The 26342-nt window shown below is 37.8% G+C and overlaps 1 protein-coding gene across 3 annotated transcripts in view; it reads left to right on the top strand.

The window, feature by feature from the left end:
• Nucleotides 1-26342, top strand: part of SLC12A2 (solute carrier family 12 member 2) — a 60013-nt gene that overhangs the window by 8572 nt on the left and 25099 nt on the right. For all 3 annotated transcript variants that reach the window (XM_017806067.1, XM_017806065.1, XM_017806066.1), the window contains exons 2-10: nt 10666-10785; nt 12523-12598; nt 13202-13297; nt 14802-14941; nt 15581-15691; nt 18680-18788; nt 19242-19369; nt 19458-19542; nt 23577-23725. In XM_017806067.1, coding sequence (XP_017661556.1) covers nt 10666-10785; nt 12523-12598; nt 13202-13297; nt 14802-14941; nt 15581-15691; nt 18680-18788; nt 19242-19369; nt 19458-19542; nt 23577-23725 — 1014 coding nt within the window. The remainder of the gene's footprint in view (nt 1-10665; nt 10786-12522; nt 12599-13201; nt 13298-14801; nt 14942-15580; nt 15692-18679; nt 18789-19241; nt 19370-19457; nt 19543-23576; nt 23726-26342) is intronic.

Here is a 26342-nt window from a genome sequence, read left to right as displayed (position 1 = left end):
ACTTGATGATCTCTGAGTTCCCTTCCAACCCGGCTGATTCGATGATTCTGTGGTACAGTGGGGGGAAGGAGGAGGAAAGGGGGGATGTTTGGAGTGGTGGAGTTTGTCTTCCCAAGTAATCTGGGACCCTGCTGTCCGGGAGGTGGCTGACACCTGCCTACCCATTGGAATCAGTGAATTCATTCCTTGTTTTGCCTTGTTTGTGTGTTTGGCTTTTGCTTTCCCTGTTAAACTGCCCTTATTTCAACTCATAAGTTTTCCAGCTTTTACCCTTCCCATTTTCTCATCGATCCCACTGGTGGGTAGGAGTGAGTGGCTGTGAGGGGCTTGGTGTTGGCTGGGGTTATACCACAACTTGGAAATCTGGTGTGCTCAAAACAGCTTCTTGACAAGATTGAAATGGATTCTCTTTTGTACTTAATTGCAGAACATTGTATTTCTTGGACTGTAATTGAGAATGCAAAACTGCTCTGCAGGAGACTTGCTAATTGGATTTACTTCAGCCCTTGTGCAGTCAAGTGCTGCATCTGCTTCATTCTGGGGTGTTTCAGGCTTATGTGTTTCAGATGCTCATGTGAAAACTTTCCGTGCTCAGAGCCTGGATGCATTTTTCCTGGTAGTGTGATTTCTCCTTTCAGGAGAATGGATGTCAAAAGGAATATTGCAGTCAATGTGCAGTAAGGAATAATTACTTGAGTAAATCATTCAGAGTACAGTGGTTCTTTTGGAAAGGATCAAATATATTAGTGCAGAAGGGAAGGTGCTTTCTTGAGGTGTGAAGTAGACTACCTGAAGTCTACAAGTAGACATCCTCCTAAGCTGAATGGATTGATTGCCCCTACACTTGTGCAGGAAATCATGCTTCCTTCTGGCCAGATTAGTGGTGTACTTTTCTGTTAACTAGAAGTAGAGAGACAGGGAAAGGAAGTTTGGGCTTTTCTGGGGAGAGACTTGGGCTTTTTTTACTTGGTTTTGATTTTTGTGGGTTTTTTGTTGTTGTTTTGGGGGGGGTGCGTTCATTTAGTGGTGGGTTTTTTTACTGTGAGAGACTATGTTGACTATTTCTTGTCAAAAAGGCCTGACTTTGCCTACAGTATTTCTGGGAGTGTAGACCATAAGCATTGTGGGTCTTCCATGGGGTGTCCACACTGCAGAGCTCCTGAACAGAGGCCTTTTTTTCATTTGTCTCTAATTCTCACGATCAGCTTGCCCAGAGTTTTCATATCATCCTCTGCCTATGGAGGAATGTATGAATCAAGGTGTGAAGATGTAGGGAGTTTTCTTTATTTTGCTAAGTGCTCTCTTTAATATTTTTGGTATGGAGGATGAAAACATTCTGTATATTTCAAATAGGAAGGATAGTGCTCTTGCGTACCTGCAGATGTCACAAAACTTTGCTGCTGTGTCACATGCAGAAACTACTTCAGAGGAATTTGTCTGGTCACACCATACTGGCTGTGGGCTTTCAAATTTCAGACTTAAGTGCTTCCCTTGGGAACTTTTCTTTTGGAAATACGGATAGTCCTTTCCTGTCAGGAGAACTGCAGAGATTTGATTCTGAATGTCCTGTGCTGATTTCATGACAAGCGGATTAAATGGTATTGACACTGTCACTGTTTCCAGAGACACTGTTTAGTAACCTGCCTTGTGAGAGACTTTATTTTGATGTGATGCTTACGAAAGCATTGAATCATTTTGCTTAGAAAAGGCTGAAAACTCAAAATTCTAGTAGAGAAAGTATACAGATGAAGGGATGAGCTCATCCTTGGAGTATTACACAATGTTCTGATGCCTGGATTAGTTGGGTGACATAAAAGGTCGGGGGGGCTGTTGGGCACTGCCATGGCAATCAAGGTCATCAGGATCACTCAGGGGCCAGCTTCTGTCTATTTTCACCAACTTTCATGGCCAGTCTTCGCGAACGAAGATTTGGGAAAGGTCTTTTACCCTTTGAGCCTGCGCAGTGGATTTTTTTTTTTAGGTGAGACACAGTGTGCGCTGAACTGAGCCCACCCTTTAATCCTGAGGTTCATCTGCCGGGGCCAAGCGAGCTTGGACAATGGCAAGGAGGTTTGTTTAGAGTGACCTTCTCTTAGATGGATGGCCTTACAGGGCTGACGAGCTCCATCTGCCCAGGGAAGTCCCCTGACCGGGAATCGAACCCCGGGCCGTGGCAGTGAGAGCGCTGCGTCCTAACCACTAGACCACCAGGGGGCCCCTTTAACCAACTAAAGTACTCTTAAGTGTGGACAGTTTTGCTGTTACTTCACTTCTGAATTGATTCCGCACTTTTTTCTTCAAGCAGAAGTCTACCAGATTGCATTTTGCATCCATTCATTTTAGGACAGAAGGATGGTAATCATCTCCTTAAAGAGTAAAGCCTTCATGTAGTAAGCTTAGAGATTTGTCAGGAAAACTGTGTGCATGTACGACATTAAAGTGGTGCTAATATTCACAAACAAAGCTCCTATCTATGTAAGTGTACCACCTAGAAAGAACAAGGATTTTACTCCTAAGCTGAAATCAATTGCCTGAGTAAATTTCTTGATTAACAGTCTTGCTAGACTGGTTAATGCATTATCCTACTGTAAGAGTTGGAAAGATGAGTGTATGATTTTCCCTTTAAAAGAATAAAAGTAAAAATGGCTTTTAAAATAAGTATATATATATGCATACATACAAAAAGTATTGTTTAATGTTTCTCTATTAAAAGCACTGAGTGCAAGACAGAGAAACACAAGCTGATGGCAGAGACATAGCTAATTTTTCAATTGACATGTTAATTGCAACTATAAATTTCTTCTGTTTAAAATTGCTCTGCTGTGATCAAAGTACAGCACTCTTTAATTTCAGCTTAAGATAACATTAATGTTCTGTGTTTGATGCAATCTGTTTTAAAATCTGTGGAAGTGGATGCCAAAGGCATTTGCTGCTATGTTTTAAATGTGTAATTGTAGAGAAGGTAACATAGGATTTCCTTTGATTGAAGTGAGTAACCAATGATTGAAGCTGTTCATGTTTGATTCCAAGGAATCCCGAGTTTTAAAAACTGATTGTTTTATCTGGGCAGTTTATCTCCAGTTGCTCCAGGTAACTTCTGGATGCCATTTAATAGGTTAGTAGGCTTTTTCTGCGTTATGACTGTAAAGATGCTGGAGTCGGAATTATGGTAAAATTTACTAATAGAATTTGTAATTCTCTCCTGTTTTATAACCAAATAGTAAAGTACCAAAAATGACCGCTGAAATTTCTGAGCTGCTGTCAACAAGCAATGATTAGCAATATTCCCTGATAGTTTTTTGAGTTTGTTTTTTCAAGAAAATGCAGAAAAGATGCTTAGGCAGACTGAGGTATGAATATGTCCTCTGCCATGTTTTCCTTTGCATGTGCTACCTGACTGGGGTTTTTCCCCACTGGTAGCAGTATTAACCATTCCAGCTTCCCATCTAGCTCCTGAAAAACCTGAACACCTGAATCTATTTTCTTAACTTAAAATTATTTTTAAGTTATTATTTTAACAAATTATCACAAATTTGTAAACTGTCCCAGGTGTCTGTGAAAGATACTGGCTTGATGAGTAGCAATTTTTAATTGAGAAATAATGCTGTTTGAAGCATCAAAGATTCAGACTTTTACATCTGTTGATAAGATGTAAATGGTGTAATTAAGATGCAGAAAGTCATAACCTGCTTTCAGTTTCAGAATTTACGCTTTCATTGCACTTTCATCAGAATGAGGGCTGTAACAAAGCTTTAGTTGAGAGTTGTTAACAGTTGTTCTTCGTTTCCAAACTTTCTCATGATAACCCTGCCACTATCCTTATTCCAGCAAAGTAGGAACAGAGGAATGACTAGAACTGCATGCAGTATTTAAAGTTTGTGTGTGCCACAGATGTGTATTGTGGGTTTTTTCCCATTTGATTTACTCATTACAGGATTATTTTTGTAGTTTTATAGGCTTTTCAACTGTTACTATGTAGAAAGGTGATAGTTTTCTAAAAGTATTTAGGATTGGTCAGAAAAAGTTCTTTCAAGGGTAGTGGGAGATGTAGACAGCATACTTTTTTTTTTCCTTATGACTTTGCTTTCATAGGCACTGACTTTCAGTTGTGTCAGTTTCCAGTCCCTAGTTCTAATAAAGATTATTCTATGTTAAGATTCTTCTGCATTGTTTGATAGGTCCAATTAGCAAATGCCTTTCTCAAGAAGTAACCGTTTCAGTCAGGTTTGGATATTGGTTGAGTATAGTTTTGGGGGTTTTGTGGGAGGGAGGCTTAGGTATAGTGAAAAAATAGCTCTTTGCCAACAATGGTATTGCAAGTGTTATTAATTTACAGAAGAGCCTGTCCAGTCAGACTGTTCTTTTAAGAGAGTGCTATGTAGAGTAAGATATTTTGAAAGTCATTACCTATGATACTTCCTCCCTTTTAGAGCTTATATAGAGCTTAATTTCCTTACATGCACAAAAAAAAAAATCCACTTGAAAACTGTCAGACCTGGCAGAGGTGTTTTTCAAATTTAGTATTAAAAACTCACTGTGATTTTTTGATTTTTTTGTTAGTCTATAAACAAAGGTAAAAATGAACAGTGATTGTTTGAAAAACTGGTTACAAACAGTAGTCAGTGTCACCAGGTCAAGTCAAAGACTGGCGAGAACTTATTTTTCTTCTCATATATTTCAGTACTGAAATACTTCTGAATTTTGTTGCCTGACCAAGATTCCAGGCTTTACTTGATAAAGTTAATGTGTTAAAGCGTTAATGACAGGACTGTCTGGTGTCCCTGGACAACAGTCTGCTTAAAACCATTCAATAGATTTAGGTGTTTTGGAAAGGAAGCTCAGTGCTCTTGATTTCTTTCACACCTGCTTAGATAAAAGCATTGAAACATAAAAACAGTTTATCAAACTGACCCTTAGGCAAAAACTGGGAATTTCATGACTGCAAGCATTAGCATGCTGCAAAAGTAATGTTTGAAGAACAGATTTGTTTGATACTGTTTGGTGTCCTTCAGACAGCATTTAATTCCTAGTTTATTATTCTTTATCACACTTTATTGCACAGTATCCACCGTATCAGCCTGTATCACACTTGTACCAGTACAGACTGTTTGCAAAAGTTGTAATTGTTATATTAGAAGTAAACAACTGTGCAGCAGAATTATTCAGTGCAGTTACTCTATGTGTGCAATACATCTAGCACTTATAAAATATTTTATTCAGATAATTAGAAATGTCATAAGTGGTGGGAGCTAGAATCCAAAAGTTCATTCCAGCAGGGAAAGTGGAAGGTTTGCTCTTTCAAGAAAAGATAGTAGGTACTGTTTAAAAATCCTGTTGTTAGTGTAATCTGAGGCAAAATGTCTAGTAATTCTGCTATATTTGGATAACTTTCTTTAATCTGTCATTTTTATTTGCTTCATTGGATAACGTGTATTTGAATGAGAGAAGCAAAAAACCAAGTGTTCATAAGCTCTTTTTCTGTGTATGTTTTGAGCTGTGTTAATTCTGAAAGTATTCTGTCAGGTTATGCAGTCATAGTCTTAACGGTGTGCAGCTGTAGAGTTGGGATATCTTGAGAGTATAATCTCTACAAGTAGGGATTCTTCCTCTGTTCAGACAGCTGGCATGCTACATCTGGATCAATACATTTTACTGCTTTCTTCCTTCCACAGTAAGGAATATTTTAAAATGGCAGTGCCTACAAAATTTAACCTTTGGGAGATGAAAACAAGAAGTTGTCGTGGTAAAGTGTGGCAAACAGCTTGTCTGTAACACTGGAATCTGCAGTGAAAGGCTGCAGAAGATGTGTGAAAGTTCCCCTTGTGAAGATGGGTTCCTGCAAACATCTCTCACCTCAGATCTCCTGCTCTTGAGGCTCTGACTGCAGCTGGTGGGAGAGAGACCCGTTGCTGTGCAGAACTGTTCTGTTAATACCTCTTGGGGAAAGATGGTTCTCAGGTGGCTTCTCTTATTTTTTTGTTCTCAGCAAGCACGTTAAATGGTAAGAGCACTGTGCTCAGTGCCAGTATACATAGATGTAAAGCAGTTTTAAATGTAAGCAGCTTCATTAAATGTGGTGGAATACCATTTTTATATTTCCTTGCAGGAATTGGAGCTTGAAAATATAAGGTTCTTAATTTTCCTTAACATGATAGCATAAGCTGTTGGAACCAGCTTCAGTACTATATCCTACTAAGAGAGAAAAAGCTACTGTTTTGAAACCTTTCTGAGGAATTTGTATAAGAACTCTGTACTATATGGCATGTGGTAACCCTGTAACTGGTCACACTTGAGAGATGGAAAAAGCAGTTAATGCTTTAGTCTCAGCTGCTTCTTGGGCATCCTCTTTCCACACAGGACTAAGGGTAATTGGATGGGTTAGCTAAAGGTTAATGACTACTATAATAATGGCCAGTCTTCGCGAGCGAAGATTTGGGAAAGGTCATTAACCCTTCGAGCCTGCGCACTGGATTTTTTAGGTGAGACACAGCGTGCGCTGAACTGAGCCCACCCTTTAATCCTGAGGTTCATCTGCCGGGGCCGAGCAAGCTTGGACAGTGGCAGTGAGGGTCTCAGGACGTAGGTTTGTTTAGAGTGACCTTCTCTTAGATGGATGGCCTTACAGGGCTGACGAGCTCCATCTGCCCGGGGGGCTGGGAATCGAACCCGGGTCGCAGCGGTGAGAGTCCTGCACCCTAACCACTAGACCACCAGAGTATTAATGACTACTAGGGACGTACCAAATCAGGTAGTCCACAAAGACAGCAGTCTGCCTGAAGTACCACCCAGTAATCTTACACACAAACTTGCTTGTTGTCTTGTCCTTTACTTGGGGCTTCCAAGTTGTGATTTTTGAAAAGAAAACAAGAGCAGAAGACTTCACGTCTGTTTATTCTGGTACTACCTCATGCAGTTCAGTATAGCCAAAGTATGTTGCCATTAAGATGGAATTTAGATAGGTTCATTACAAACATGCTGCATGACATACACCACTATCAAGACCTCTTAAGTAAAACTAAATAACAATTTTTACTGATTAGAAACTTTCCCATGCACTGCTGTACTCCAGGCTGTGTGTGAAAGATCACTTCTGGCTACCAAGTATTTTGTCATTACTAATCTAGGAGGCTATTCACAATTGACACAAATAGCTTATTGTTATGATCCAGTACTGGAGATGAAATAGTAGATTATTTGTATTTTTCAGATACTGTGAAACAGCAATGCAAAATTCTGTGTAGGAGCAGAAATTAACTATTTCTTGCCTAAAGTCCTCTCAGTGTATGATAAATTGTCAACATGTAAATGTATCTTACTTTTCCTTTAGCCATGTAAGTGAACACCATAACTGAGTATTTTTGGACTGATTATTTTGATTTAAAAGTTGTGTCAATAAGAGCATTTCTGATCTGAAATGCTAAAACCTCTTTTCTTTCCCCTATTGTTACACCTCCTCCAAATCCAATCTGTTTATGAACAGATGTCCTCCAGTCTGTTTATGAAGATCTTATCGTACATGTGTTGCTGTTCTAAAATAGTTCTGGTGCAGTTTTTTCCATTCAGTATGTGACTTGAGTAGAAGCATTGTATCCTCATGAGTACAAGCATGAAAAATACTACACTGCTTGATTTACAGCTGAAACCACAGTGGTGCTTTCTTAATCTTGCATTAGAGGGCTGAACTTAGAGCCTTATGTAGTGGAATTCTTTTGTGCCCACACTCTGTAATATCTATTCTCACTGGTGCTTTATTGGGCGCCCACTAGCACTGATAACCAGGAGTAACCTTTCAGTTATTACATTTTGCTTGTGCTTCAAAATATTTTCCTAAGAAATATTGCATTGTGTGGAGAGATGAGACATACAGAACAAAACTTCCTTGTGTTCACAGTGTGCTATCCTGGGGCTGATCTGGTAACTGATAACTCAGAACACCAGTTGTGAGACATTATCTCCTTCCCGGAGTACAACAGACTGAGCTATGGGGCTTTTTCGAACACTACAGTAAAACGTAGCTGTGACATGATGGTTGAGGTTGGAAGTGACCTCTGGAGGTCACCTTGTTGATTTGTGCAGATTCTGCCAACACCTGGCAAGCCACATTCACATGCTCAAGTATATGATTCTTTCTTACATTAGATAATAAGATATTCTCCACCTTCTTGTAGAACATAAACATGCAGTAAACAAACTCAAAGCTTGTTTTAAAAAAAAAAAAGAAAAAAGAAAAAAAACACATTAACTACTTTAATCCTAAAACAGTATTTTAGGACATGAAGATGCAAATTCCTTCTGTCCTTCCTCGATCCTCCCTGACTAGTCTTCTCAAAGAACAGTTTTGTTGTTTCTATTAGAGACATTATGTTTGTTTTTGTAATAGCAGATGTTACCTAGTATTGTCAGTTTTCTTGGCCAGAGCTTAAAAATTGCATAGGTAACATGAATGTTACAGTGTAGATTTGAGTTTGTTGCAGGTATAACGTGATGGTTTTCTGTGAGAAATAAGAATGTGTTTTATATGAAGAAGCAATGAGTGGTTATACAGTTATGTGCTTGACTGACAGTTTTATTGTAGTTGTGTACATGTTTTGTAATCTTTCCCTTGTTCTAATGCATCTTTGTTTCCTCCCCACTTCTGAAAGTGGGTGAGGGAGAAGTGGGGAGAAACTTCTGGTGAGTGCTCCTGGAAACAGCAGAATCTGAGGGAGACATGCATACTAGAATGATTTTTATGGTTTACTCCTGCATTTCTAGGCCACCAGATCACAGCAGTAGGTCTTCTCATCCTCTTCTGTTGTGAGCCTGAGTAGGGGTCTTTACGTTTCCTTGGTTCTGATTTAGGCAGGTCAGCGTATCTGAAATGTAGCAGCATGGTAATTGTCTTTTTTTTGGTCCTCACTGTTCTTCTACCACTCTAATGGATCTAAATCTACCACTGCTTGATTTGGCTTGAGTGCCTGAATGCAAATAATCAGCAAATCAATAGATTAATCTGGTCAAAGGCAGTGCAAATCTCCGGAGAATTAGTTAGTTCTAAACTAATGGCTGAAATCTCCAGCCATTAGTTAGTTCTCTTTTGCCCAGAAGAGCTGCAGTTCAGCAAACTGTATAACTCCTGGTTATTTTTGTTTTTGTCATGTGACAAAAACACATATACACACACATATATATAAAACACTTATATGTCTATTTTTTAAAAATCCCTTCTGGAGTCGATAAAATGTACTCTTCAAGAAAACTCACTGTTAAAGGTAATGATCTGGAAACCGATCGTGATTCTGCCTAGTGGTGGAAAGCTGATGCCTTACAGAATCTCCAGGTGTGTTGCAGGTACGCATGGCTTTATGAGAATTTCATAATTCAGAGTCAGTGAGAGAAGCACTGACATGAATATGTCAGTGGATAAGGTTGACATAATCCGATTTTTTTTTTTAGATCTGTTTCGTGTGTTTACTGCTGGTTATAAGGGGCTATAGGTGGCATCCTTCATAATAGACAGGTTTAGAAATATTTTCTGTTGATTCTGTACTTAGAGTATATTTGGTATTAATGCATCAGGAATATAAATAATTTATTAATACCTTACCCTAATTCTTCTTCAGCATGGCACATACTTCTTGAAAGCATTGTTTGGGTCCACTCTATTTTGTGTTTTATTTAGCAAATGTAGGTTCTACCCTTTACCTCACTGGGATTGAACCTCTAATGGTTTAAATGTTTTCTAAGCCCTCTGGTTTGCAGCCAGCTTCATAATACACTGCTTGAGCTGGTTTGTTAAATGGTATTCAGAGTCTTTTTAGGGTATCCATTCTTAATACTTGTTGCCTTGGATAATTAGCATACTTTGCTTAGAGTGCTTCTTACAGATTTCTTACAGCAAATGTAGAAAGTATTTGACTTTAAATGCTCAGGTGTTTGCTTGGCTTGGCAAAACAAAACTGCCTTTCAAGTGTATATAGACATAATTTTTAATATATATCAGATAGTTAATATTTCTGCATTGTGAGGTTGGGAGTAAAATTGTAAAGAAAAGCCCTGAGTTTGTCCATGGGACTGATGTTTTCTGCATCTATCATCCTTCCCATTTAAACTGGGAAAAGTGGGAAGAGATTTCTCTTCCCTCCTTTTCCCTGAAAAGCCGATCTCCCACCCTTCTTCCCACCAGAGTCACCTTACAATGAATAGTAGAATAGTTTACAGAGAAGTGAATAATATATTTCCTGAAAATTTGATCAAATGACAGGTAGGTCTGAACTACAGGAAACGCTACCGCTGACATCAGTAACTTGTGGTAGAACAGTAAATGCTTCCAGATTAAGAAGTAAAACCTCTTGTGCTGTAGAAGTCACTACATTTGAAATCTTCTAGCCATTTTTCTAAGAGACTAAGTGTTTGTTTTTTAGGGGATGTAGAACTGGTTCTTGAAAATAATTACAGTGGCTTCTAACAGTTTGCTCTTGTAAGTTTGTTACATTCTTTGAAATCCCAGATGTGCGTTGTGCAAAGAACATAAAGGAACAGCTCAAAACTTCAGCTGCGTCATTCTTTAATTTTTCTGTTTATACAAGTAGATGGGATGTTTTTTTTTACAACATAAGTATCAGGTGCGCACTCCGCTCTTTCAGTCACATAATATATTAACTTTCAGTTTGTTTGTTTTCCAAGGAGCCTTTTGAAGATGGCTATGCAAATGGTGAAGAAGGCACCGCAGCCGGGGAAGCAGCTGTCACTTACACACCTGATAGCAAAGGGGTGGTCAAATTTGGATGGATAAAAGGTGTATTGGTAAGTTTGATGTATTATACTTAAGTTTCTTACAGATATAATCTTTCTAATAATCATCTTTTTTGAGAGGTGTTGTGATAGTGCAGTATAAACAAAAGATTATATGTATGAGCGATGTGAAAATAATTTTAGGAAGGGTTGCTCCAACTTTACTGAATTTTAAGGAAGTAAGTACTTCAGGACTTCAAGTTTCTAGGGGATTATGGTTTCTTAGCACATTTTAGAGTTTAAGTTGCATAATTTCCAAGAAGGAAAAAGATCATGTTAAGTATTCATATGTAGTAAAAAAAAATTTATGAATTTTAAGTGACAAATGTAAATGGAGAGAATACACTTAATGTGTATCCACTTTGAATCGGGACTGCGTGAAACAAAAAATAATGTTTTGAGGAGAATATCTGTCTGTATATAACAAAACTTGACCAGGGTTAAATATTTAAATTTTGTTGAGCATGTTACAAAAAGTCATCTTCTAAGCTGTAGAAGTCTTTGACACTAAATACAATGTAGTAATAGTGAAAAAAAATGATTTGGAGTAGTGAAAAATTATGGGTTGCATGGGAATTTTTTATTACAAGTACATATTAATGTATTTTTAGTATTTTGGCAAAGAGAAACCATGGTTAATATGTATTCTCCAAAGCTCTAAGAATTTATAGTGCTGGCTGCAAACAAGGCAGTTGGTTAAAACGTGCTGAACTCAAGCATTCAGAATACCTAACTTTAGTTCAGCTAATTTCCACTGTGCATTAGCAACTTCCTAACAAGTCTTGAAGTAGCTACATTCCCTGCCTTGAAAGGAGAGTGTCTGTGGTAGCTGTGAAACTGAAATTCTGTATAGGACTATTCTCGTAAGCAATGTTCTGATATTAAAGAGTTACAGGGTAAATGTTGCTGAAGGTTTCTTCCGAAGTCAGTTTAAAATTTTCTAGATGGATTATCTCATTTTTAATGGTTTGGAAGTTATAGTTAATATTTCCTAATAAGCATAAGGTGTGTGGATGAATATTTTCACCTCAGGTGATCTGCATTTAGCAAAAGATTTGAAAACTTCTGTGGTTTGGAGAAGGTCTCCCTTCTCTTTGCAGGATTGATATCCTATTGTTTAGGTAAGAGAGAGACCCAAGATTTGTTTTTATTTTCCTGTCTAAATTCTACACAGTGCAAACTCTACTTCTATTGGGAGCTAAGAGTTTTAAATGCAAGGATTAAAACAACATGCAACCCTCCATCCTGTTATTGCACAGTTGTGTTGTAAGACACAAAAGTTTTAGGAGTGAGAAGTTGTAGCGGTTGTTTTAGGATATTGCTTTAGTGCATTTCTTTTTGAGAGAGTTTTGTGGGAGATCTGAACTGGGATTGTAGACCTCACAGTCATAGTAGACCTGTGGCTTGTTTTTAGTTATGTGTTCTGTAGTATGCATTTTGGATCCTGAAGGTTGGGGTCTAAATTATTTTTATTGTTTGGTGAAGTTATACTGCAAGTGTCAGATATTGAATTAATCTTAACTTTATCTGTGTTCAAGGTAGTAACTTCTAAATTTTATTTAGGTTCCTTTTTTTTTAATCAAATGTTAACTTGTCTAATAACAGAGTCTGTTCTTGTGAAATAATTTAAAAAGTGGTGAGGAAAGACAGCAAGATAATTTCAAGAATGTTAAAAACTGAAATGAAAACCTAGTGAAAATGACTGCAGATGTAAAACCTAACCATTATAAAATTTCTGTTTTATATTAGGTACGATGCATGTTAAATATTTGGGGGGTGATGCTCTTCATCAGACTATCATGGATTGTAGGACAAGCTGGGATAGGTACGTGTACTAATGCTATTATTTTATTTCACTGACTTTTAAATGTGATCCAAAAGAGGTGTCGATCCTGAGCTTACACTCCGAAAGGAGCAGAAAATGACCTTGATATTGCCTATTTTTATGGTGATTTACCCTTATCAAAACTTGAGGCACTTACTTAGACTTTTTCGTTTAGGTATAGGCATGTAATTTAAAATGGGCATTTTTAATTCTTCAGTGAACTGTAGAGATAAACTTTTGATCTCTGGTTATTGAAATTTGAGTATAGACCATGTAGCATATAAACAATTCTTTTCAAAGACTTGCCTTAGTATTGGACTGCACAAAATCTCTGATCTGCAAAAGGATTATGTTTTCTTGAAGCTCGGGGATGCAGCTCTTACCTTGCTGATTTAAGAGAACATTTACCCAGTTTTATTTGTATCCTGGAAACTTCTCTTTACAAAAGGGTAGAGGAGAAGCCTTTTACCTGAATGTGTGGAATCATGCACAGTAAATTTGTGTTGTTTTTGCAAGATCAGGTATTTAAATGGAGTTAAGTTGAAAATCTGTATTCTTTAATACCACTGGGCTTACACTGTTTCCCCCCCCTTTTTCCAAAAGGTCTGTCTGTCTTGGTGATTGGAATGGCCACTGTTGTGACAACTATTACAGGACTCTCTACTTCAGCAATAGCCACAAATGGGTTTGTAAGAGGAGGTAACCCAACTTTCATAAATTTTTTAAAGCTTTCCTCACCGTGAAGTGCACACTTTAAGGTTGCTGAGGAGAAAAGTCTTCTTTGTGTTCTGTATTTGACTAAACAGTATATAAATAATGTTTATTTATCAACCAAGCAGTCACGTAAATAAACAGTCATGCTAACAAAAAGTCAGTAGTTAGCCTGCTAATTTGATCTGACTAGTGGCTTCTTTTCCACTGTGAAAGAAACATTATTCTTAACTTTTAGAATACGAAGATTTTTAGGGATACATATCCAGGAATAATGGGGTCTTAATAGTCTCCTGCATCTGCACTGTGCACATATGCTTGTATATGTTCATGTCCTAAAATAAATCTACACACAAGTAACTCTTCAAACGCTTGGTTACCTCCAGCTTCCCTGAGATTGATGGTTTTCATTCTTTTTCATGGTTTATGTGCTGTTGTCAGCAATTCGTATAAATATTTTTGTAAGTGGTTGGTCTAACATGGTCAGACTGCTTCATAACATACAAGACTGTTACTAGTAGAAAATGTGGTGGAATTAAAATAGAAACTTATAAAACTGTCTTCATTAAGGTTAAGAATGAAGAGAACAAGCCTCAGTATCACAGAGTAAGCAGATATAATGGGAAGGAGCAGCGATGAGTGTTAGCATTATGTCAAGCTTAGTTTCTAAATGCCCTTTCTACTTTTTTAATTGTATTATGCATATCAGATTTTCCCATTCCTATGGGAGCCTTTTTTTAGTCTCTCTTGAAATAAAGTACTTCATTGGAAAATTTGAAGTGCTGAATGGGCAGCACTGTAGAATAAAATCACAATTGTTTCTATAAAAATCTTATACTGCAGTAAGATTTTTTTTTATGTTACATAAGGCATTCAGAGTGTGGCCAAGCTGGCTACATACATACGATTTGCACAAGAAGTGTAAGGCAGTGAAATGAATGATTTCCTCACTCAATTACTTCAGACTGAAGCTGGAGGACTTTGCTGCTTCTAGAAAGCTTAGCTCTAAATTTGAGGAATATGCCTTTGCTACATTTTCTAATGCAGAAAACTCCTTTAACACAACAGAGCTTTAAGAAACAGATCTTGGAGGTTTGGGACTTTAGTGGGCTTATTACAGTTGGCTTTGCCAGTTTCTTGATCTGTAACTAAAGAAGATGTTTAGTAGCAGAACTGTACACAAGGGCTTTCAGCAGTTTGAAGCAAAAAGCCCAATAATACTGCTGTTTGTTTTACAATTTGTTTTTTTACCCAGAGAACTGGTTACATAGCTGAATAATAAGATGTGGTGCATAAACTGTGGTTCAGATATATTTCTGACACTTAAGCATGTCTGTCCCTAAAATACTGAGTTTAGGGCTGTTTTCTAATACATCAGGGAAGGTACAAGAATAAGTAGATTCTGGTTCATGTAAACATTAAATTGCTGATGACTGACTGTTCTTTGGCTCTGACATGTGGGTTTTTTGTCTTTTGTTTTTCTTTTTTTCAGGGGGAGCATATTACTTAATTTCACGAAGTCTGGGGCCAGAGTTTGGTGGTGCTATAGGTCTGATTTTTGCATTTGCCAATGCTGTAGCAGTAGCAATGTACGTTGTTGGCTTTGCAGAGACAGTTGTGGAGCTACTCAAGGTACACGGATGATAGTACTTGTATTGATTACACTTTATGCAAGTTTGAGCTGTGATCTAATCCCAGAATGGTTGAGGTTGGGAGAGACCTTAAAGCTCATCCCGTTAAACCCCCTGCCATGGGCAGGGACACCTTCCACTAGACCAGGTTTCTCCAAACCCCATCCAACCTGGCCTTGGACACTTTCAGGAATGGGACATTTACAGCCTCCCTGGACAACCCATCCTAATGTTTGACCACTCTTGCTGTGAAATGTTTCTCCCTTTTATCTAGTCTAAATCTGCCCTCTTTTAGTCCAAAACCATTCCTTCTTGTCCTATCACTTACTACAAGCCCTGTCCAAAAGTCTGTCCCCATCTTTCTTATAAGCCCCCTTTAAATATTGCTGGAGCTTTCTTTTCCCCAGTCTGAAGGACCCCAACAACCCCAGCCATTTCCATTTAGAAGATGCATTGATGTAAACACAAGGCAAAAAAGCTATTTACTTGTATCCTTAAAGGGAATTTAAAATTAGTGAATTTGTGGTATAGAGATTAGCTACTAATAAATGATAGTAAATAAAATACTATTCTATAGATGTGAAGATAATTACCTGATGAAGTATATGACTGTGGGTTTTTTTTTTGTTTGTTTCATTAGGAAAATGGAACATTGATGATTGATGAAATGAATGATATCAGAATCATAGGGGCTATTACAGTGGTTATACTGCTGGGTATTTCCATTGCAGGAATGGAATGGGAAGCAAAAGTAAGGAACCCCGTCTTTTTGTTTTATTCTCTGCTTCATAATGCTGATTCCATTTTTGTACCTCGGTTATTTGACTTATATTTAATATATTTAGTGTATTCGGTACTGCATGGTGGTATGTTAGAAGTCAGTCAGTTGCTTTTTATGTAGTAGCTCCTGGTTTGGCACTGGCATGTGCAGGTCTGGACAGCATTTCTGTTCTTAGACCACTTCCCTTTGTTGGAAGCTTAAGCATCTATGAGAACCTAAAATCCATCATGATCTACTCTTAATGACACTGCTAAGTAACTTAATGGTATTGCCCTCTTCTGGGCAACTACAGCACAAGAAGAAAAGGTAAGAACTTTAGCATGGGAATTTTCTCCTACTACAGACTTCAGGTGAGTTCTGTGGATGAAAACTACAGGAAGCCAGTCTAAAGCTCTGTAGTTTCTGCTGACTTAAAACCAGTGTTCTTCCATTCTCTTCCATTCTCTCCTGGTTTGGTTTTTACTTGGAAACAGCCAGACAGGGAGATGCATTCACTGGGCCCAGCAATGAGAGAGGTTTTGAATGTTTTTGGTGATGAATGTGTAGGAGGGTAAACCTACTTCCTTCATCTTGCTGTGGCTGCAGTGTCTTAGGTCAATTCTTTGTTGGTCAACTGTTCATGAGAACAAACAGTTAAGAGATCTTAGAGTACCTTAATATAGAGGTTGTCTGATTTTTTTTCTTCTTGGCATTATTAGGCAGTGTAGTTTGCTTTGTTTCCTGCAGCTGGTGGGCTTTTTCTGAGTATCTGTCCATAGTGTGCTCAAAAATAATTGAGAAGAGCCTCTCACAGGGTCTCCCTTCCCAACTGATACTTGTGTCACAATAACTCTTATTTTCTGCACTGAAGGAACTTCTTCATGAAGTGTTAAAAGTTTCTTATGCTCCTGCATCAAGATGATAATGATATTCATAACCAAATGAGAGTTTTTTGTCATGGTTGCTTCCAGCCCTAGAAATAGGAGTCATAGAAGTGAGTGAAGATCTACTACAGGGAGAAAAGAAACTTGCAGAAATTGACTTTGGCATGTACTTTTAAACTGAACTTCTGTAAAAACTGTTTACATTTCTCAAGTAGTCCTTCCCTGTCTGTAACCTTGAATTTGTAATGGTGTCTTTATACACCCAGCTTTGAACAATGCTGACCTCCTTACTCTGAACTGTGTAGTTTTTCCTTTTAACGAATTAGCTGTTATTTAACCCTGTGGCCACTGCAACTTCAAGTCACAGGAAATATCTTGCTTTTGCTGTGTACCATGAGCAATTATATAACAATTGCTTGCATGGAAATACCCCTGTTTAGTGTTTTTATATCAAACCCGAATTGTGGTATCACTACAGTGCCATCCTTACTAGGGAATGGGTAGCTTTCCAAAATCCAGTGCTCAGTTCAGAAGTCAAAGCTTGTCTTGGTTTCTGCCTCATGGAAGAGGACCGGTGGGAGCAGTGATAAGCAACTGAACCTGTCAAACGAGCATTTCATGTGGGCTAACGTACAACTCAGCATAGCAAAACACTTATGCTTTCCTCTTGATTACGGTATCTGTGATGTTCTCCTATGCTTTACCCACATCTTAGAAAACACCTTGGAAAGTGGAACAGGGGGAATCTATAGTACTGCCTTTGAAATAGATCTAAAAGCTAAGAGAGAGTGGGATTCCAGGGAAGTCTGTTTTGAAAAATGGCTTTTCAGAGTTTGTGATCTCTTATTGCTCAACTCCTTGTGTTGAAGGAGTGTATTGTGTTAGAAGCTCATTCTTTCAGTCTTTTGAATTTAAGGAAAATACTCAGCAAACACCCCTAGCTTAAGGGAGAAGCCTAGGTTTGTGACTGGAAAAATCCAGTAACTTGTGACAATTGCTCTGTGATAACTTCATGTTGAATTCTCTGGTTTTATCGAAGACTTCTGTAAGCACCCAGCTGAATCCTCACACCTCTTCCCTATTCCTGAGGCTTTACAAAGATTTAAGTTTGATGGACAAACTGGTTTCTTCAGGTGGACTTTTAAATCTGCTCCAGGACATTATGCTCTGTTTATCACTGTTCTACCACTGTTCTACCTTGTTTTCTTGGGAGGCTGTGTGAACTGAAAGCTTTGACTTGTAGCAATGAACAATGCCACAGTGCTATTGCACATTAATTTCTGATCCTAGGTGTGAAAAAAGTCTATTAATAGCTTTCCCTATGCCACTGGCACATGCCTTTATAAGGAATCAAAATAACTCAGAAGATAACAGAGCAGTGTGGTTGCTTACTTAAATGTAGAACCTGAAGTATCTCTTCAATGTCTGTATTTATCTTTATTCATACTTTGGAGGTGTTGGGTGGTTTAAAGTGCTTTTTTTTCCATTTGTAGGGTTCTGTGGAAGAGTGACTAAAAATCTAGGTTGTGATCAAAGAAGCCTCAAGAAAACTAGAAATTAACAACTACTTGTTGTAGTCTGCAATTCCATAAATAAGTGTTGACAACATAAGAATGTAGCAAAATAACCTAGTTCATTGCATAAAGTAGGGAACCAAAGCTGTTTGATTCCAGATGTAATAAAATTTTTAGTAAATATCACATACTGAAGTATAAGGCAAAGTGTTATGATCACGGTTTATAAGGCAATAGTAGCATTTGTGTTGCATTTGGCTATTTTCATAGCCAAATTTGTTCTGGAAGGCCTATATATAGAGAAAATAGTTCATTTAAGCATTGTATTTTTAGATGTATGACTTCGAGGGATTTGGTAAAAATGAACTTTTGATTAGATATTAAACTTGGAAATTATTCCTATTTGTTCATTAAAAATCTTTGTGCCAGTTCTCTCCAGCTTTCCTTATTTATTTGTGGAAAACATGCTGATAAGACTAAGCTGAATTTGGAATCAAGCAAACATTTACATTTTAGAGCACAACACTTGATACTGTGAAGAGAACAAGTTCTTCTGGGTGACTGCAGTCATTATGTTTCAGGCACAGATAGTCCTGCTGGTGATCCTCATCCTTGCTATTGGAGACTTCGTCATAGGAACATTTATTCCTTTGGATAGCAAGAAGCCCAAAGGATTCTTCGGTTATAAAGGTATGCTGGAACAGTTTACAGTATTGCAAACAATACCTTTTTTGCAAAAAAGAAATAGGCTGTTAAAATTAAGTTAAATATCTAATATAGGTTATAGTCCCATTTACTATGGAGTTTTTTTTGTTTCCTGATTCTTTCAAAGTTTTGCGGTTTTGTCCTTTAAAGGTATTGGGCCAAAACTTGGTCCTGACTGCTTAATATTGAATATATTAAATTTAAAAAAACTGTATGATACTATAAGTACTTTTTCTGGTTATAAAAGCTCTTTAAGTTTACTGTGTTAATTTTACTTTGAGTCGAAGTGATAAATAAGGGCTCAACTGTTCTGCACTTAATTTTAAGAAGGTCACAGAGCTGTGACTTTCATCTTTTTCATGGGTCTAATAATGGCTGGAATGGTTTAATACTGTAACTTCTATAAAAATAGTGATAGACTTAAATCTTTCTCTACAGCCGAAATATTTATGGAGAATTTTGGACCAGATTTCCGAGAGGATGAAACTTTCTTTTCTGTATTTGCTATTTTCTTCCCTGCTGCAACTGGCATACTTGCTGGTGCAAATATCTCGGGGGACCTTGCGGTGAGTAGTGGATGAGCAAACACTGTTCACGACCACTGGAGTGTGCATTTATCTCTGTCATCACTGTCCACTGACATTTTTCTTTCAGGATCCTCAGTCAGCCATACCTAAAGGAACGCTGTTGGCCATCTTAATCACTACATTGGTTTACGTAGGAATTGCAGTATCTGTAGGTAAATAGAGAATGTTTTTAACTTTTATCCTTTCACGTTCATTCTGAGGATGTATTTTGATGTGGTCGTATGTAATTTATTACATAAAGCCATTATGTAATTGACTTCCCTGCACAGGAAAGTAATAGCCAAAGGTTTCGAATTTTTACTGTTGGAAATTCAGTTTTCAGCTGGTTTTATAATTTCCTGAAATATTTTCCTAAGACTGGTGACTGCTTCAGACTAAAGATAACAAAAGACTCCATATGGATGTTTCCTCATTTGTTGCAGTTATTTATGTTAAAGGATTTACAGTTTAGCAATGGAATAATCCCTGGGTTAAAAAGTGTATTTTCAGGAAATACTCACTGAACTAACACCTGTATTGGTTTGAGGATGGTAGTAATCAGCCACTTCCTTGGAGTGAAGGAAGCACTTTCGTGAGGATGCTTGAGCAGTAGTTCCCCAGCTGAGTGAGGAGACTGAGTAATGCCTTAGTCATCCACTGTCAGAAACATCATGTTCAGAAACGTGTTCTGTGGTTTTATTTTCATGGGGAAAGAGGAGGAACAGTCTTAGACTAATCTTAATCTTGTACAGTTTCTCTTCCCAGTGTTCCTCTCCCCACAATGGCTTGAAATTCTCTGTAGAAGTTGCGTTGGAGTTGGATACCAGTTTTACTCTAGAGCAGCAGTGGTTAACCATCCATAAAAGTAATTCTAGTAACCTTAAGATTCTAAGATTGTAATTGTATCTTGCATATTTCTTGCCTGTGGTTGGAAATGTTTTCATTCGTATCTTATAAACTACTTTCTGGCAGCAATAATCAGTTTTCTTATATGAAAGACCTTGTTCTATCATAGCTGTGCTGCCTTTTGAATGAAATTCTCATTTATAAGAGTACCACTGATCTTACCACTAATGAGATTTCCTTTTTTAAGATACCAATCTTGCTAGCCTGCCTTTGTTGGCTAACACTGGAGTGTAGCTCTGCCAAATAGTTGCTCTGTGGTGATTGTGTTTTATGCAGCAATAATGGCCTACACTTATTGCCTAATTAGATTGACTGCATAGACCTCTGCTACCAAATTTGAATACTTTGGAACTTCAACCCACATGAGATTAAAATGCTTGTTAATACTCACTTGTTAATGGAATACTTTGATCATCTTCCAAGCATGAAAAATACAATATAAAATAGTGACAAAAAAAGCAGTTTGCAAAACCAACTGAGTGTGGAATTGTTGGATGCTCGCTAGAAAAGGGCAGCAGAAGTCAGCGATTATAAGTGAAATTTGGCTTTTTTTCAAGGCATTGAATTAGGCATATTGGACAAATACAAATACTTTTATCCCTTTTCCAGAGTAGTGGTAAGCAAGTCATAAACTTTGAAGGGGCTGAGGTTGCTGAGCAGTCATAGCTGAAGAAGATGATGTTCTGAACTTAGCTCAGTATTTTTATGCTCTGTAGCAAGTATGAGGTTTAAACTGAATAGAAAAGGCTTGAAAAAAGGAAAATTGCTAGTCCTGCTGATAGAACTAGGCAGCTATTTCAAGAAGATAATAGCTGTGAGGAGAAGGTATGCAGTTTCATATTTTAGCAAAAGACTACTGCAAACAGGCAAGTGGCAGGAGGCAGATGTCATAGGCAAATTTGGCATCAGAATTCTTGAAAGATCAGTTTCAAAGAACAACATTAATTGCTTTAAAAGGGAGGGAAGCACTAATAAAAAATAAGCCAAAGTTCTGAGTAGGCTTAAGACGTGCTTCCTGTACTTTGGAAAGTAAAACTAATTAACAAGAGCCTAACTGTAGATGCTTGTATCAGTGGTGACGTTTAAAATTCTGAACTACAGTCTAAGGGACTCAGGATGGTACCTCTGGAATTCACGTAGTTAAGGAAATATGTGATATAGATAGTCTTTTAACCTTCTCAGGCTTATAGCATGGCAAAACTTCATTTGACTTTGGCAGGAACGTGCTTATAACTGCCTGTGAAAAGGGGAAATACTGTTTTTACTGGAAAGAAGACCTAGAGGTTCTCACGGAAAATATTGCCAGAACAGTATAAATCAATAAAACTTTTCTGAAAAAGCATTAAATACAGTGTCCAGATTTAAGTGTCTTCTGCTGAGAACAGAGCCAGCCCAGCTGGCTTATGTTCCACATCCTTTCGTAGTAAGGCCCACATTAATTCCTAGTGCCATTATTCCTGTCACACTTTGAATCTGTGTCTGAAAGTCCTGCTAGCCAGTTGGATCTGAACTATGAAAAAATGAGGCAGAGGAGGGTTATGATGGTGCGTGGTAGGTATTTAAAAGGTTGCTCAGCTTACTGGGCCTGCCACTGTAATCTGTCACCAACAAAATGTTACCTACAAATAGTTCAGCTGGGTACTGTATTGTCGCACCCATTATATACTGCTTGAGTGTCTGGGGCAAATACTTGGGTGGTGGAGGAGAAGAAACATTTTCCTTTTACAGAGCTTTTAATTCCATTTAAAACAGAAAAAGACAAAAAAAACCCCACCCCCTCCACATGCTTACAAAAAGCATAAGACAGGTGATGAATATAGGAATTTTGTACTGTAATTTAACCAATTGAGCCTAATTAAGTTACTAAAAAAGAAATCTGAGGAGTGGAAGGATTAAGTAATATCTGTCTAATGGGACCAGGTTTTACTGTGGACTGTTAAGCAAGTTCTAATGGCTGAGAAGCAATCTGAATATGGTATAGGTAATTAGGAATTAATTTTCCCAGTGGAAGAAAGACAATTTACATAGATATCTAGGAATATGACTGGAGAAAGTTAAACTTGCAGCACATCTGTGCCCTTCCCATTTTGCAAGTAAATAGTTTAGGTCCTCAGGTGTTCTGGTTGCCAGAACCTCCTTGCCATTCAAGTTGCTAAAAGATCAAAGTAAGAGAATTTTATTGACTGTTGCTATATAGACTTTTTCTTCCCAATTCCTTGTTTAATTCCTGTTCTTGGAAGTATTTGCTGTGTCCAAACAAACGTTTGACTGCCTCAACTATTAAACCATAAAATATTAAATAATACTTAGTCTGCTCTAATTTTTATCCTGTATGAGACAAGAAACCTTGATGTAGAAGGCTTATGGCCTTTTAGTACCTTTAGTTATTTTTCTTAGTATTTCCAGGCTGAAATAATATGTCTTCACCGTTCTCTTGACCAGCAGAAATTATAAATAATCATAGATGAACTGTAGATAGCAATTAAGGTGATAATTATTTTAAAAATGTGGAAGGAATGGTACTGTGTGACTTTGTTTTTCACCAGGAAACCAACTCAAAATACCATGGTCACATGGGAGATGGCTTGTTTAAATGTTGGGAAGTGGCTTGCAACAGGCTTCATGACAAACTGTTCAGTTTTTTTTAAATTTCTGAGCCATACTGACTGGGGAAAAAAGTAACTGCAGCACTCTGTACACCTGTCTGCATACATCTATAGATACAAAACAAACATGCATTCCCATAGAATGGCCTGGGTTGGAAGAGGACCTTAAAGATCACCTCATTCCAACCCCCTGCCATGGGCAGGGACACTTTCCACTATGCCAGGTTGCTTCAAGCACCATCCAACCTGGCCTTCCAGGGTTGGGCAGCCACAGCTTCTCTGGGCAACCTGTGCCAATCCTGTCAAATTAAGTGTTGGTGCATAATACTCACTTCAATTCAAGAGCTGTGTGGAAACTCATTTTTCAAAGAAATAGTATATTAAGCTGAAATTGTGCCATTAAATTTTTGCAAGTCTGTTGACATTGTTTTTTCTGTGCTGAAACTTTTCTTATTAGACTCAGATTTATTAAAAAACTGAAAGTCTTCTCAGGCAAGAGAGCAGTTAGTTTGCTTTTTGGTATGTTTTCTTCATGGTAAAGATGTGCTTAGTACTGAAATGTGTTAAAAATAACACTGCATTTTAATGTTGCTCTGTGAGATAGTGTTTACATAAAAAGAGAATTGAGCTTGACAGGCGTCCTTAAGTTCAGGTTCAGTTTGTTAATGCCTTTTTTATTGTTGTGTCCACTGTAGGTTCCTGTGTTGTACGAGATGCCACAGGGAACATTAATGACACCATTGTCACTGAGCTGACAAACTGCACTGCTGCAGCCTGCAAATTAAACTATGATTTCTCATCCTGTCAGACAGAGTGTCCCTATGGGCTGATGAACAATTTCCAGGTATAAAACTTTCTCCTAATTCTGTTCTTTGGCTTTTGGGTGGGTTTTTTTTGTTCAGTTGATTTGTTTTTTGGTTTTGGATGGTCTTGTTTGGTTGGTTTGGTTTTGAGATTTTGTTTGTTTTGGGTTTGGAGGGTTTGGGTTGTGTTTGTTGTTGTTTGGGTTTTGTATGTTTATTGTTTGGTTTGTTTTTGTTTTGTTGTTTGTTTTTGTTTTGTGTTTGTTTTTTGTTTTGTTTTTGTTTTCTGTTGGTTTGGTTTTGGTTTTGTGGTGTTTGGGTTTTAGTTTGTTTTTTTTTTTTTACTTGCATATTAAGAAAAATCATAGGCTAAATATGCCCATCTCCAAAAAGACAAGGTTTATCTGGAATAGTGAAGTAGTGCACTCTAGCTGGTATGTAGAAGAAGAGTGTATGCATATCAAAGGTTCTGGGTGTTTATACACAAGTGGTATAAATATTTACTTTTCTTCTAGGTAAACTGGTGAGGTGGTACTGCAGCTCTCTTTAGGTACTTGAATGTCATCATTCACTGATAGGGATAGATGTACTCTTTTTTTTTCAATAGTGATGCATAGTAATCATAGGTAGCCTCTGTCAAAAACTTGTTTGTTAATTTTATAAGTACCTTAGAAAATATGCTGACTTCTTAAGAATGTTTTACATCTTTATCACAGTATCTCCTTTAATAGTAGGAGTCTCGTGAATTTCCATTAAAGCTGATGTTACTGTATTTAAAAATCCTCGAAGAGTTACAGGGTAATTCATAGTCTTCAATACACATTTCACAGGTAATTGTGCTGTCGGTGAACTATTGGCAAGTGTTTGAAAGAACCCAAGGAAAATGTACTTACTGCCAGTTGATTTTCAACTTGGTTTGTGGTAACCCATCTTTGCCCTAAATCTTTCCAGTAGGTGAAAAAAACGTTGACTAGAGATTAAGCTGAAATCCACTACTGGAAAAGATATTGATTTGATGAGAAGTGTATGTGGTGCATGTACTCCTTACATGTGCTGGCACGTTAGGCTGACAGCCTTATCTGCAAAGCACTGTTGGAAAACCTGTTTCATATGTGCTGAAATAACATTGCAGTGCAGACCATTCTTTTACAATAAAATACATTTTTATAGTGGAATGATTTGAGTATTTCGTGTAATGTTACTTTGTTCTTGTTTAGAGAAAGTCAGAATTGCTCTTGTGGTGGGAATGATAATTCTGCAAAATCGGGTGATTTTCCTCATCTATTTATGCTCAGAAGAGCCACCATATATGTGTCAGATGTACAGCTGCAAATAGCATAGTAACTGGTTTCCTCTGATATGTCTTTTTAAGTCATAACTTTTACTTACCAGAAATGTTGCTTGTACTTTCAATAGAGTATTTCTGTCTTCCAAATTATTCCTGCTTCTCTCTGGGAAAACAAGTGAGTGCCAAACAGGAAAACTCACTTCCAAGGCCAGAGGCAGCACAGAGAATGCAGTGCTCCTCACACCCCCCTGCTTTGTTGGGGTTTTGAAAACTTTGTCATGGAGACCACACAGCATCTCTGGGCAACCTGCTGCAGTGCTTAGCCACCTTCTCTCTGGAATTTTGTTTTCCTAATACCCAGTGGGACTTTTCCCTTGCTCTTTTTTCTCTCATCCTCATAGCTTTTGCTGTTTATCTGTGAGAAGAGTCTGATTCTGCCTTCTCAGAGGATGTCAGAAGGAAGTTGTGTGAGAGGCTGTTTACCTAATGAGAAACTCTTGACCATTTTCTAGAAGAACTGCCCTCAACTTTAGATCTGTGTGTATGGTAGCTGTAAGGAGATATTTTTTTTTTTTTTTCCATATGCAGGGCTCGGGGCTCCGAGCTTGTATACCTCTCAAGCTCTTCATACAAACATAACTTCTTTCTGTTACTTTAAATAACTTGAGAACAAATTCTTCAGAAACTGAAATTAATCCCTCAGGTGAGCTAAGAGTGTTGTATTTGTCTTACAGCTTGTAAACATACAGGTTCTGAGGCTGAAAGTGCCAGTTTGTGTGCACAGCCTGATGACTTTTTATCGCTTCAGTACACTCTGTACTGCATTAAGTTCTTCTGGCAAAGAACTGATCTGAAGTTCCTGCTCAGGCAGCTCAGGTTTTGAGTGTGTTTGGACAGCAAATGCATGGCTTGTGGAAATCTTAGATGAGAAACTTAAAATGAGGACAGTTGGTCAGACTGGCTTAGTCAAACGTGCATTAAAAGACCATCTTTAGTTGCTGTTGTAGTCAGTGCCAGTGAATTACAGTCCTCCTGACAGGTTTCAGACATTTCTCTGATCAGTGTCAGTGGTTATTCTGTGCACAGGCTGTCACCTGGCAGAAGAGTAATTGGGCTCTATAGCCTCACCCTAAGACTTCTGTAGAAGTTGTTACAGCTTTGGGTAACTTAAACACAGAATCTGGTCAACTTTGAATGAAAGTTGAAAGTAGCATGAAACACCATTGTTTTGATAAAGCATTTTTTTCTGCTCCACAGTGGCTGGACCAAAGAACTAAAACTGTAGTCAAAATATGGTATTTCATTATCCCAAACGTTTGGAATTTAAGAAACTGCCTAAACTGCAAATGCCAAGCAAACATAATGAGGCC

Source organism: Lepidothrix coronata, unplaced genomic scaffold (assembly GCF_001604755.1).
Source record: "Lepidothrix coronata isolate B3197 unplaced genomic scaffold, Lepidothrix_coronata-1.0 Scaffold14, whole genome shotgun sequence".
NCBI classification, from domain to species: Eukaryota; Metazoa; Chordata; class Aves; order Passeriformes; family Pipridae; genus Lepidothrix; species Lepidothrix coronata.
This window is presented reverse-complemented; position numbering and strand designations above follow the sequence as displayed.